Raw genomic sequence first — 14,316 nt, 5'->3', positions numbered from 1 at the left:
AGTGGGTTTCTTCAAAAAAAATGGAGGGCTGAATCAGGAATTGATAAGGTATCATTATTATTATCAAAAGACCATGAGCAGTCCGGTCGATAAACAAATACCACTTCGATGTTCTATTTAAATGTCACGACCTCTTCAGAATAGACGCGCCTAATGAGCCCGCGTATTCAGATATTAATTCGTGCGACCAGCTGATGGGTAATAATTCACAAATGGTATTGAATGTGTGCGATAAGCTCCCGCGGGGCAGAAACCCGGAGAGATTTCCCTGCTTCAAATAATTCGCGGTCACCGATCCCTGATCTTCGCATTCGGCATTAGATCCGATGGTTCGCGGAGGTTTCGGTCACTCAGCTCCGACTGCCGAATCCCTCAGGCTATCAGCGGCGCTTCCGCCGACGGCAGCACACCGCACCGTCTCCACCAATCCGACACTTCATTTTATACGTATCCGTCCATCACGTGGAGACGTAAGAACGACGTCGTCGTCAAATCGTTTACTCCCAATGAAGTAGATGGACCCTGGGGAAAAACGGGGAGTTGTGCAGTGATTCGGGTGATGAGGCCTCCGTTTATGTGCAATAGTCTTCTTCACACAGATTGCCGAGAACCGGTGCCCGGGTAGACCGAACGTACGAACAGATAGATGGACGTCGTTCACTCGGCGCACAATGGCACACACAACGTTCAGATGAACAACCTCATCGTCTTGCGACTCGTCGTCACGATTCGATTCGACTCCAACCGCATTTGTCCACCTCATTCCGCGAACGACAGTCCCGCGCTCCTTTCACACCAAGCGAGTCGCACCGTCGGAGCTCCGTTCCGATGAGCCACGCTCGGTGAGCGGACGAGGACTACTTCTGATCGAGACCCGGCGAGGACTAGAGCAAGTGGTCGTCCCGACCTTGGCAGACCTCGTCGGTATACTCCACTGGATTTCAACGACTCCGGTTGCTTGGAGGAGCGAGTCGGGCACAAGAGCTCCCGAGTTTCTTGTCCCCTGCCTGTTATGTTCCGATGAGCACGAAGAGTTCCGCCCCTTGGAACCTTCGGTAAGTGGAAACTTCCTCAAGGATCTCTGCCATAGAATGACTTATCTGTCCATAGAAAGTCTCTTGTGAGGCTTCTGAAGTCTAGAGGGCTGCGAGCGAAAGATTCAGAAGACCGGCTCCATTCTGCTGGAAGTACGTCCGGGAAGGAAGCTGTCGCGCTCAGCAACATCTGAGACAGCGAATACAGCTATAGGGGAATTCGGGTTCCCCCGCGCTCTCGTTCCCATCGGTAAAGCAAGATCATCGAGCTGCGTGCAGCTCGTTGGCCGAATACAATTAAAAATACGATCGATGGCATATGAACGCAGCTGAATGACTCACCTCTGCTCCAAGACGTGGCAGGGGCACGCAAATTGTTTCTGAGATCTTGTTATGGAATATCTGACTCTTAACGGGGAATTGATCCGATAGAGCTGATCTATAAATGTTCATGGAATGAATCGCAGCCTTGTCCGACACCATTTTTGAAAACTCGATTTTCTGCGACGATCCCCACATCAATCATTCTTCATAGATGGAACCCGATCGATTGGTTTACCAACTTGATTAATTAGGGAGCGATTCACTGAGATGTGAACATGGATGTTCCTGAACTCCTTAACGGACTAGCGGTCTCGGAACCACAGCCCCTTCCCCCTATGAAGTGTCGGAACCGATCACAGCCGTCGCCTTGCCTCGCTGCACATACAAGTAGAGTCTCTACCGGCGCAATGCTCCCGCGCTCATACCAGCCGTTACTTCAATCATGAGCTCTGATTTTTCCGGGATGAGCTGCTCCGTAGGCGGCCCCAGTCCCCAGAGCCCTGATGTCTCGGAAGCCAACGGGGAGAAAACGTGTTGCCTCTGGATATCGCCGAAGTTTCGCAGCTTTCTTCGCTCAGCCTGAGCAGCCGCAAAATGCGGCTGTATGGCGCCGTGACCAACATTAGAGGGGCTTAGACTGTCAGTCACAGTTCCGTCTGAGACGAGCGATCCGCCTTTCCGATCGATTCTCCAGGTTGAGAGAAAGTTCCTTGATCATGCCCAGCTCACAAGTCTCAGAGCGTCACCGGAAGCTCCCACAGCGTTCTGTTCCCATTTTCTGGAACGAGACTTCCTCGGCGGCCGATGGCGCTCTGATTGGCTCCCGGATCGAGGGGATGAATCTGGATGCCAATTTTTAATTTCGGCCGATTTCGTTGCTTCGTCTCGACTTAACCGAATACAGAAACACGCCCTCTCAAAGAACGCGTGTTCTGGCTCGTCTTCACGGAACCCTCCGCATGCTGCTAGGGGTTCCACGGGTTCGTGCAACTCTTTCACGGTGAGGAGGGAGTAGTCGTATCAGATGATACGATTATGACCGATAAGGGAACGCGAGGACTCGTAAAGCTCATTGGCTCGGTTGTGCTTCTTCTTCCGCTTGCCTTCTCCATCCTCCGCAATTGTCCTGACAGCTGCCAAGGGGAACACGCCTGGCACAACATTCGTTTCGCCTATTATATGCAACAGGACAGGTAAAAGGGGAGGACGGCAGCCGCCATGAGCACAGTCTCCGCTCATGTAGATTGCGATAGAAGCATGTCGCGGACCCGAGCCGAGCCGGTCCATCAACTTTTTTCGGCACCAGAACCCTTCACCTATGCTTCATCCGGCGGACCGAAGGCTTCCCTGACACACGATTCCCTTCCCCGAACTCGTTCGTCACCAGAATCGACCGACTATATTAGTCGTCAGTGAATTATTAGTGGTTACCGCCACACTCTTATCAAGTGCGATTCCGATAATCGAGCAATTCGTTGCTGTAATTCGTACAAAGATGTTTCGCAAACACCCCACGACGATCGAACCTAATTATGTCGCTGGAACAGGCATGACATCTCTGGGAGAAGAAAACTCAGTTGAATGCAAGTACATGGGTCCGATCTCGGCGGCTATGCTCGGACGCATAGCGCCCTTGCGGCTGCGTTCCATGTTGAAGTTCATCGGCAAAAATACTCAGAAAGGTGAATGCGCGCGCTAGAAGTCACCGCCCAATGACATCAAGCGAGCGTGGAAACGTAGCAAACTCATTGCTCACGCAAACGACACGTCACCCGCATCATCGAGAACGGAACAGCGCTAGGCCGCGGGTCTCGGCTGATGATCTTGAAGGAGGTGAACGGCCCGAATTCTCGAAAAACCTAATTAGAGGAATGCTGAGGTGCCTGTGGCCTGTACGCATCGGCGTAGGCGTAGGTACCACGAGCAGATCTCGATAAGTTTGTGGACTCGCTACGACGGACGAACGAAAAGGAAGTCTGAGGGCTAAGGCCCATTCAGACTGACTCCAGCGGCACAATCGAAGTCAGACTCAAGACGCTCATGAGCACGCCAAGTATCACATCCTGTCTCTCTCACTCCCGTCAGCTGCTCGACTTCAGCAGATTTCCTCGCTCCGAATCTCTGGTCGACAGAGATACGATTGCTTCCGCATATTGCGGGAGAGACCTTCGGATCGATTTCGAAGAACGTTTTGCGTTTGGTATCGTCGAGTCTCCATACGAAATTGGTCCTCAGTCCTCATGATCGCGGATCCAAGCCCACACCGAAACGTAACACCTCGAAACATCAGCTCTTCTAGTCTTGCACCGGGCTAGGACACCGGAGGGAGCGATTTATAACTTGACCCCGTCGACATCTTATAGACATCACCGAATGATTCCGTTCTCATCTCGCCCGATTCAGAGTGGCCCGTTCAGAAGACGCGCGAACACAGAGCATGATAGAAAAAATAAGATCGCTCCCGTATTTCCCTACACGTCTCGAGAGGGATGCCTTCGCGCCGCCTTCGCTTTTGTCGTCATTGCTGCCGAAGGCAGCAGCAGTCTTTTCAGATTTAATGAACCAAAACCAGGGCGGCGAAGTTTCGACGTTGTCACCTGCGGCTGCAGCTGGCGCTGAAACTGATGCATTGCAGGGAGACGATGTTCATAATGGCGGGAGCGCGAGGGGGGTCCATTTTGAACGTTCGGCGGTCCGAATATTCTTCGCTTGCTGCGGCGACAAAAGGGGAGTTGGGGCCGAGCTCATGACTTTCAAGCGGGAACATCGGTAGAACCTCGCACGAAATCAATAAATGTTCATGGAGGTTCTGCTGCCGAGTGAGTGTAAGCAAAGCGAGTGTAGTCATGTTGCGGTGTACATACCTTAACTTCCCCCAAGTCGTCGCAGTTCAGCAGTCTCCTCTCGGCTTCGGGGACAGACGCAGTCAGCTCGGGGAATGTGATAATTGGAGCTCTTGACTCGCGGGGTTATGCCCAGATCATTCTTGCGAATTCCCAGATTTTCTCGCGAGAATGGTTCGGCTGTCGCGATGATCCACAACGAACACGGAATTCACACGAATGATTCGCAGCAGGTTTATTCTGAAGAGACGAATTTTACACCTCGATCGATCTCGAGCACATCTGATGCGAGCTCCGCAGGAAGTGTCCTCGAAATGAGTCGAATGCTCTCCCGACGCGATTTCGGGAGAAGATATTCGGAGGGAAACATCGAAGTGATTCCCACGGAACGAATCGATTCCTCTTCGCAAGGCCTGCCGTTGTGTAAGACGCTCTCAGCTGATCGGAGTTCTCGCCGAAACTAATCTGGAATATTGTTCCACCGTTCGCTCCGATGAAACGTTCAGGGAAAATACATTCCATTAATCTTGTATCTGAGCGCGGTGGTCGTCCTGGTTTTCTTTACATTCAGAGCAAGCGAGCTCAGACTGTACATTTCGTCGGAAATTCAGGCAAATATGCGCGTGAGACGTTCAATTATTCATGCGGCTTCATAACGACTAGTTTGCGAATCCGCTCCCACTCGATACTCGTTCGAGCCTCGAACAGCCTCAGCCCATCACCCATATGACTCCCTTCGACTGGCGAGCATACATAGGAGAGAGTAAATTATGAGACGCATTTGCTCCAACCGAGACTTGAGGTCCAGGTCTGTGGGAATGTTCGGGAGACCCGAGCTACACGAGGAAAACCTCTCGCAGTATTTTCGCGAGCGAAAGGAGAGACCGAGTGCTGAAGGATCGCGTAGCTGGGAGGAATGAACCCAAGAATCGAAACCCTGGTCTGGGCCGCAGCACCTTCTGACGTCATGTGAACTGAAGCTTCCTTTCGGAATGAAATCAGTCCGAATCCACAGCGACACGATCTCTTCCCGCCGATCGACCCCGACGTGGTCAAACTCGGTGCGGGATTTCGATGAAGCATTCCGAAAGGGACTCGTTCTGGAGTCTGAATTGAGACCCGGCTTCTGACTTTGAACAGGTGCTGCGCACGCTTGACCATCGACGAGCCCATCGCTTCTCGAGAGTCGTCTTCCGGACGATTTATCCACAGGGCATGTACGGGAATGCGTCAAGTGTTGCATTCCCAATTCTGATCGGCTGCGCTCACTCCATAGGTACCCACTTGAGTCGGAGTGTGTGCCCGCGGCCGACGGCTCGCCTTCCTTTCGGTTATCGCGACGACCTCTTCCACGGAGCGTGTTTGATGTCGATCTCCATGTGACCGCTCCCCGGATCTCGTGGAACGATTGCCGACCTCAGCCAATTCACGCGGGACATTTCCGCAGTGGTTGGAGCATTCTGGGAAATTCCGTGATGATTGACCGCATACGAACACGCTATCAAAGAGTTCTTGAATGATTCAAATTACCCGGCTGAGCACGGAGAAACACTCCGAACATGATCGCTTTCCCCATTCGATGGTTTCCTCGGAAAATATTCGGCAACTTCAGTTCGACTGGTGAATTATTCTCGGATGAATCAAGAACATGGGTCGGGGGGCGTTGAGACTCAGTGGCGCGGAAAAGATTTTCAGACTCAACTGGAACGCATGTATGTACATATTTATGTGGAAAAAGTTTCCCGTGACGCGGATACGGAATATCCGCCCGTAGGTCAAACGATCCGAAGCGAGTCGATGATAGCGAATCCGAGTTAGATTCCTCACAAGTGTGATCAGAGACTTTTGGCTATCGCTGCTCGAATCAGGGAGATTTCCTTGCTATCTGAGGTGGGTATCGTTCTCGCGCTTCTCGGCACCGAACTTCGGCTCGCACCTGAGGGAGGAGAAGGCGAGGGGCAGATCATTTTAAGGAGCACCCAAAGAAAATACAATGATAGCCCTAGCTCGTGAGGCGTCAGAATAGAAACCTCACGGAAGACAGAAGGGCTTTTTCACACTCAGGTCCTCCCGGGGAAAAGGGAGGGGGGGTTATCCTGCTCGGCAGAAGAAGACTTTTCGATCCCGCCGAGTGTGCGGACCTCGAATACCCATTCGGCCACCACAGGACGTCGGCATCGTGTCGATTCAACTAGTCATCAATCGGAGCTCAATCGAGACTCTGAGGTCGCTAAGGTTCGATCGCTCTTTTTGTCGAAATCCTCAGATCCTGCATACACCGTTCGGCTCCGAAGATTGCGAAGCTCTTCTGATTCAATTCATTACCTACAGAGTCACCCCCACAGCAACTCTTCCCTTGCCGTCTCGTGTTTTCCCTCCTTTCGCTGCTTCCACAAAGTACCTTCCCTGCGTCTCCTTCTGATGATGTGCTAACAGGAGTTCGCTCAAGAGCATGGAATTCATGACAAAAAAATCCTTGCCTCAACTAACTAAGATTAAATCGCTCGTTAAGGATGACAACGACGAGACGGCGCGCTCCCAAGAGACAGACCGAGTTTTTAGATACTACCTCATTCTCGTCTTGGGCTTGCATATGCTGTGCCTGTGACCTTTTCCGTGTGTCTCGGGCTCGAGAGACCTCCGGGATTACTTCTCTTGTTTTGTCTAACAGTCAGCTCCGGCGGAAAGATATCATGAGGCCTGAGCATCGGAGCAATGCTGCCGAGAACCGGTCTGTCTGAGGCTGACAGGTCAAGGATAAGGCTGAGCTCAGATTATTTATGAGACGGATATCGAGGGACGAGGAGAGCAGTAGACGGAATGTAGTCGATGTAGTCTGTGAAGGACGGTGATTTCGGTCGTTCGAGAGGCTTCGGTGAAATATGATCTCTCCGGCAGAAGCCGTTGTCTTTATTCAACGCATCGAAGAAGCTCAGTTTGTCGGGTGGAACACAGGGGACTCGCCATTCCTTCCTCCCTCGATTCCCGCCTTCCCCGATCGGCGGCTTAGGTTCCCGTCCCACAGTATTCAGCCAATAGCTCGGCCGACCCGGTGCGAGTCGGAAATCTAAAATGCGAAATATTTAGCGAACTCGGCCGCTACCGTCGCTCTGCCCCCTCGCTTTTCCAAGTTTGGGAAAGCTGTCTGTCCTTGCGGACAACGGCTCGCTCACGAAGTCTTCCATTCCATCATCGTCCAAGCTCATTTTCCCAATGTGAGGCAGAGAAGAAGCAGGAGACGTTGGCGAAACGGGCGGCCCACGACGCAATCGCTGTGAGCGACATGGCGGGTATGCACAGATCGAAGAGCACACTACGAAATCGGGTTCCGGGTCGAGGAGCGTTCTGGACCAGGACGTGGAGCTCACTGGATGGTGGCCTGTAGCTGTTTCACAAGCAAAAGAGTCACTTACCATATCATGACGTTTATGACGTGTCCCGGACAGCTCGCGATGATTAGGGAATGAGGTGTTGCTGGCATTGTTGTGGTCGGCTAGCCCTGCAGTCGCCGGTCAGCCGCCATTGTGTTTGTCTGGCGTCGTTCCGCAACAACTTCTGCAACGAATGATGCCGCCGCCGCCGCCGCCGGGTCCCGCAGAGGAGTTCTGCATCAAGTTCTGCGCGACGAGACTGACGACGGACAAAGTCGTGCCGCCTGCCGTAACGCATGGAGTCGTACACGGATGGACGTGCGCACTCATTCACGCAAGCAGCGCCCGCGCGCGATAATCAGGAGAAAAATGTCCCGCTGGGGATGTCCTGTTTGTCTCGCGCTGCTTTCAATGCTGTCGACGCCGTGTCGTACGCTGAAACTTATGTTACCGGTGTGGCAACGACGTGAACCGAGTGAAAAAACGCGATAGAAGACCTGACAGAAGGAACAACATGCGGACAACCCGGAGTCGCTTGTCAGACCTGATAGTATGGCTTAGCCCGCGAGGGGACGCAGTTGTTGCGCACCTCGTAACTGAGAATTCTTCGAACCACGTTCTGGAGAGTCGCACTTCCGCCGAAGGGGTCACGAGTCACGAGCACACGAGTTCCTCTCGGCGGGCCACCGGGCTCGTCGTGTTCGAGCGACCGTTTCTTACTTAGACGAACTCGATCTCCCGTGGACACGCAGCCCCCAACCCATTCTCGATCCGGAGTCATTCCTATTCGACCATTCCGTCCGATTGTAAGAATCCAGTTTTATGGAATTTCGTCCGTCTTGGTTCTCGTAGGACTTCTGTTGCGGGTTTGCTGAGTTCCGGGATAGAAGGGAGAGAATTATCAATTTAAGAGTCTTTGTCGGACGGCCTCAAAGCTATAAAAGTTGCCACTTCCGAGTGCCCTTACTGCTGGGAGGCTGTTAAACTCTTTCTGATCATCGTTCCTCTGGGAGGGTGGTTATAGGGCCGGCATGCTCCGAACATGCTCCTTGCCAAGAACCGCTTCGCAAAAGTGTCCGTCCGTCCGGCCGTCGACAGAACCTGACGACCGACGCCATATTGATTCGGTCGGGGACCCACTTTGCCATCTCGGCTGGCCGGCGGGCCGGGCGTCGGGTCCTCCCGCTCGCCAACCAGCCCGTCCGTCCGGCCACCGAGCGAGCAGAGAACTCACACCTACTTTTATAAGCCTCCCGTGGCCGCCGAGCTCAAATGCAAAGCTCTTCCACTTCCTCTCTCACCCGGCCACCCGCTCCCAACCGGTCGGGCATCGCTACTTACTATTTCTCCCAGAGCCTGCTGCATGGCCTGCTGACTAGCTGCTTGGCTGGCCATTAATCTCGGCCACAGTGAGGGACCGACCGACCGACCGGACGGCCACGTCGAGACGAGGTTTTCGGGAAGTGGTTCGAGTCGTTTTTCTGACAACGAAGCAGTCGCGGGGAGAATTTCAATGAGCTCTCCCTGGACCGTCAGATCTGATGTTGGCTTTCGCTCCCGTGATCGCGACCGCCGTGACACCTGAGGTTTCGACTCCGTTGTTTACGGCTTCGATGCGCCGCCACCGTCAAACCGGAGGTGGACATTCATCGAACTGTACGGGTTTTTACTCTGATTCGGTTTTGATTGCGATCGGCCAACGTTGGATCACCGGAACCAGCATTGATCTCCGATACTGGTTTCCGATCGGAACGGCCCGATGATGTCGGGAGAGCGGGCTTTTACTTGGTAGTCTACAGGTGATCACGAATTGCCTGAATCAATAGTTGAAGACGATGTCGATCGAGAAAGGCTGAGGACGGCGGTTGATCGTAATTGGCGACGCTCCCGAGGAGTGATCAAGGATGAAAAATGAGGGTCATTGGAGGCTCTCGAGAACAATGTCCGTGCATCAAGAGGTCTTACGAGCTTTTTCCTCCTCCGCTCGGGGATGATTTCCTTTCGGAAATGGTCCTCCGACGTCGCTCGTCATGATCCCATCGTCTAGTCGATTGGGGGGAGGGGTTCAAACAGTGGGCGATTCTGGCAGCCATTCCGCCCAAGTCTCTGATGTCGATCCACGCTGACCGACTGAGCAGTTTTTCCTGATGATGAAATGAAATGACTCGGTCAAAAGGTCAAACTAACCCCATGGGGGTGGTTGCGGAAACGGATGAATCGGCGGTGTCTCGCAAATCATCACCATCACCATCATCACTATGATTCCCGTGACTGTGATTACGATCTTAATAATTATGGCTATGATTATACGATGTGAGATAATTTCATCGCTGATCGCATGATCCAGTATCCAGTCCATGCTTGTAGCCGTGAGCCCCTGATTCAAATGACATGATAATTTCCTTGCACGTGTTCGTTGAGCCGACGGAATTTTGAGCCTAATTGAGCTTTGAGCATCTGTGCGACTGCTTTCTGCCGTCATCACGAGTGCTCTAATATCGCTGTCCTCTCCCTGTAAATGGAATGGGACGGTCGACGGAGCATTGCCTTGGCCAGATAAACGATTGACCCTCGAGGGCTTGTTTACTTCTACCGATTCTATGACGCGTCGATGATGTGAAGCCTGAGATCTCGGGTAGGCACGAAAACGCCGAGGCGACGGTGCTCGCGTGAGCCCCCCAGACATCGATCGCAGACGCTGTGGATGGAGCAGAAATAGTACAATCGACGTGCGTGTCGAATCATGATACGGAAAGGTCGGTCCTGAATCGACTAGGACAACAGTCTGTGTCTCTCTGGACAATATCTCCGGCTCTTTCAATGGTCGCCGAGAGCCGTAATCATGAGCTCTGGTTTCAATATTCGTCTCACTCACAATCAGCGAGAGCTCCGTGGGAGACGGGAGAACTAAGAAAGGCATGATCAGGCTTTAGCGGAGAAAGACTAATCTTCACTCATCCGATGGGAATATTCAACGAGGATTCGCCGAAGGGGAGCGGCTTCGAAATCGAAAGTTTTTCCGGTCCGGCCCCATTGACTAGTTCTTGATGTTAAAATGAATACGCTAATCGGAATCGATTTGGGTTTGACATCACGGATGTATAAGAATCGTTCCGGCAGCTCACTCGGCTACGGAAAATATCCGCGTTCACGGAGCTGAGGGCAAGGAAACAGGTGAACAAGGGTGAACGATTGGACACATGTCACCGTGAAGAGTTTCGTGCCGACCACCGCTGGCGCTGTAAATAAATTGATAGGAGCTTGACGCTCCCCGTGGGCGCGACGTGCTCCCACGCAGACGATGCTTGTGTCGAAAGGGAGACTGATTCGCCAAGTAGGACTTGCCGCCTTGTGCGAGGAACTGAGAAATCTTTCTCATTGCATTGAAAACCAACACGAGAACGTTCGTTGACTTCCCGGAGCCCTCTACGAAGGCGAACCAAGGACCCTAGTCCTAGGAGCTACGGAGCTGACCCTCACGACCGAGAGGCGATCGGTACCGGGGCGTCAGCTCCGGTGCAGGACGAAGCTCCGCTTTTGCGCAGATTTCCCCGAAGTTCCACGACGGGTACCGTCACGAGAGCTCATCGCGTGCCATTTGAGCGAAAGCCAAGACCTCGACTTCTGTTCAGATATTCTCTAGTAGACTTCCGACAGAAAGGATTGAACTCAGCAGACTATTTTTCGTGATCGTCTGTATTTTCGTGTGGAATCTTCCCGGACTCGGGTACACATCTTGCGTCGTTGTATAGTCGGTGGAGTGAGTCCTTGCTTCCAATGATTCGAGAACGCGATCGCATGTCCGAATTCAGGCGGAGGAATAGGCAGCTTGCGGACTGTCTTCTGACTCTCGACTCGGATTGAAAGAATTTCGGAGCCTCACCGCAATGGCCGATATCCTTCCTCGCCCCATGAGTTTTCGGATTTCTTCGCGGCGCGCATGTAGGAGGAACCTATTCAAGAGCACAAATTGCCAGCGGCTGATAACCCTCGAACTACCGTGCTCGACTTTCTTATTGAGAAACAGGAACCCTCCGTCTGGTCAGATTCACGGATTCGAACAGGTTCCTGTACGCGTTTCTCCCCCAGAATCGAATCCGCAGCCTCTCTGGACGATTCATCCTCTGGAATCTATGAATTGACTTTTGAATTTCGACCTGAGCGTGAGACCTGCGGTGATGTTCTTCGCCTACCGAAGAATTTAGTGGCAAGGACTTAACTTGTTGGGTCTACAGGTTCCTTTGAGTTCGAGACTAACCACGGCATGAGCGAGTGACAACACTAGCCTAGAACCGGAATCGATGTCTTTCAGCAATAGCAAAAGCGATAGACTTTCTTGTGGGCGAATCGGTCTGCATCCTTGTCTTTCTCCTCTCCATGACACCGAACGCTTTTTCTATCTCCTGCGCCTCGACAGGCGACTTCTATGATGCAGGACACTCTTGGAATCCTCGAGAACCGTCTCGAGAAAGGGAACCTTGCGTCAACGATACCGATTCTCAGGAGAGGAAGTGTTTCTCGTAGTCGTCAACATTGACGACGAGCCGCTGATCTCGAACGTACTCGCTCTGTCGACATATCGACCGGACCGACCGTTGCGTTGGCTCCTCACGTGGTCAGGAAGCCGAATCCGACGAACTCTCGCCGAGTAGTTCTCAAGCCAATGGGAGATACTTTTTCCGAACTTAAGGAGAGGACGTGATCGAAACGGGCTGCAGCAGGCTCGGCAAACAAGCCAGAAAGCCGATGGGTTCCATAAGCGGGTCCCGTTTTCTATGTAGCTTTTATGAGCGGATACCAGCCGCGTAGAGCGCGCTGATCGAGAGCCAACAAGCTCCGGCTCGTCTCGAGTTATCGAGGTAAAATTTTCTTTGAAAAGAAGATAGTGCCTCACCTCGGGTGGAAATTCGTTACAGCGCAGCTCGTCACGTTTCAAGCAATGTGATGGTGTCGGATTCGTTTGCTCCAAATTCATCAAAGTTCAAAGAGACGATGAGCTAAAGTGCACGACTAAACGGGGGCGACCGAGATAATAGAGACACCCCCGGCAAGTGTTCGCATCGAAAGAGGCGCTATTACTCTGATCGCCCTTGTGCGTGTCCTCGGCGCCGGCTTCCAGACTAAAGATCCCATGTGATGATCGGTAGGGGAATCGATCACATTCCATCGTCGGACCGAATTCGAATCCCATCACTCCCGTCCGCAACCAATTAATCAATTTCTATCGCAGCGAGAACTACGCCTTAGGGATAGCTCGCATCCGTGAAGTATCGATCCACTACAAAACGTTTCCGGGCTGGAATGAATCAATATCTGAGAGCGACTCATAATCTCGCCTTTCTCTTGACTCGCGACTCAACTGAATCGAAACTATCGAGTTCTCCCAACGGTCCCGGATCTCGATAGGAGCCGAGAATGGGATTTACCAATAAATATCATGAGATCGAATGAGCCGCGCACTCGTCCGCCAACTTATGTTTCTCATCAATCTCGGCTCGTAGTAGTTCCAAAGGCTTGGTCCCAATGATGGATCCTGGATGGGCAATCTGTCGAGGAGAACGTCACGACCGGTCTGGGCGTTGAGCATCGCCGAGCGTTCGAAACGGGCAAAGGAGAGGAACTTCTCGCACGACCACGGAGAAAATCCGCCGTCGATTCGAGCCGTATACGAAGTGATGGCCCATCGTCGGTTCCTCGTCGTTGTCGTCCTCATCGTCGGTAAGTGTCGTAGAGGTCGATCGACGCGGCAGCTTCAGGAGAAACAGCTCGGACGGAGGAACCGGGGTATTCGCGGTACTCCAGCGAGCTGTACGGGATTTCAGAGGGGTGGGCCAATGCTGAACGGGAACCGTACGCTGCAGCGGCGCTTCTCTGAACTCTTCCGATTGCTCGAGGTAATGGTCCGGATTTAAGGCTCCTTCTCGGAACGTAAATGGTGACATCGCGGCCGTCTGGAGCGGGGCGTTGAGGATTTTGTTTGGCACAGAAGTGGATTCGAACCCCCGGTATACCCCCTCACCACTTCAACATAGATACTCGCGTTCGACTACCGAGTTTCAGCAGAAGGACATCGAGAGGATGCGAAGTGATTTGCCTTCTTGCCTAGATGGCAACGAGTAAGCCAGGAATTCCTATTGAGAGCTCGGCGAGCATGGCCGCTAGCGTCTCCGCTGGTGAACGTCACAGCAATCGAGCGCACGCTCGATCGCATTCGGATTTTACGCTATTGAATTAAAGCTCGCGCTACTCTCTCCACATAGGGGGAGGTCAAAGCGCCAGCGGCACGAAGACGCCGACGACGTAAACGTACGCAAATTTATTACCGGAAAGTAGTCGCGTGTTGATTATTTATGGTAGCCCGGGTGAGTGAGCGAGCGAGCCGGCGGGCGCCAAGCCTCGCGGCCGAAATCTGGCGACATTAGGTCGTCGTCAGAGTGAAAATGTTCTGACCGGTCTGTATCGTGAGTGAGCTAGGCGCTTCGTCCGTGTGGTTTTGTATGGCACATACTGTTGATTTTATCTCAACAATGTCAAGTCACGTTAGGCAGTTAAATTGTTATTGCCCGTTTATAACTCATTAAATATTAGTGCTCCCTGTGTCGGCTTGGTCGCTCGTTCGGTCTTTGCTCTGAATATTCGTTGCCGATACGCTTCACCCGGGGCGAAATTCCTTGAGTCTGCTCAGGTATTCGAACTCCCCTCCCCCGGAGCATCGATCCTCATAGTATATTAGTCGCTCTCAAA

General features: G+C 52.6%; 1 protein-coding gene across 1 annotated transcript in view; it reads left to right on the top strand.

Moving 5' to 3' along the window:
* The first annotated feature begins 2,853 nt into the window (after window positions 1-2,853).
* The window catches only part of LOC100905495 (hemicentin-1-like), a 102,275-nt gene continuing 90,812 nt past the window's right edge, over window positions 2,854-14,316 (top strand). Inside the window, exon 1 of the mRNA XM_029112367.1 lies at window positions 2,854-3,040. Within this exon, the coding sequence (XP_028968200.1) occupies window positions 2,854-3,040 (187 nt within the window). The remainder of the gene's footprint in view (window positions 3,041-14,316) is intronic.

Source organism: Galendromus occidentalis, unplaced genomic scaffold (genome assembly GCF_000255335.2).
Source record: "Galendromus occidentalis unplaced genomic scaffold, Mocc_1.1 scf7180000077497, whole genome shotgun sequence".
In the NCBI taxonomy this organism is placed as follows: Eukaryota; Metazoa; Arthropoda; class Arachnida; order Mesostigmata; family Phytoseiidae; genus Galendromus; species Galendromus occidentalis.
The sequence above is the reverse complement of the archived record's forward strand: the minus strand, read 5'-3'. Positions and strand labels throughout refer to the sequence as shown.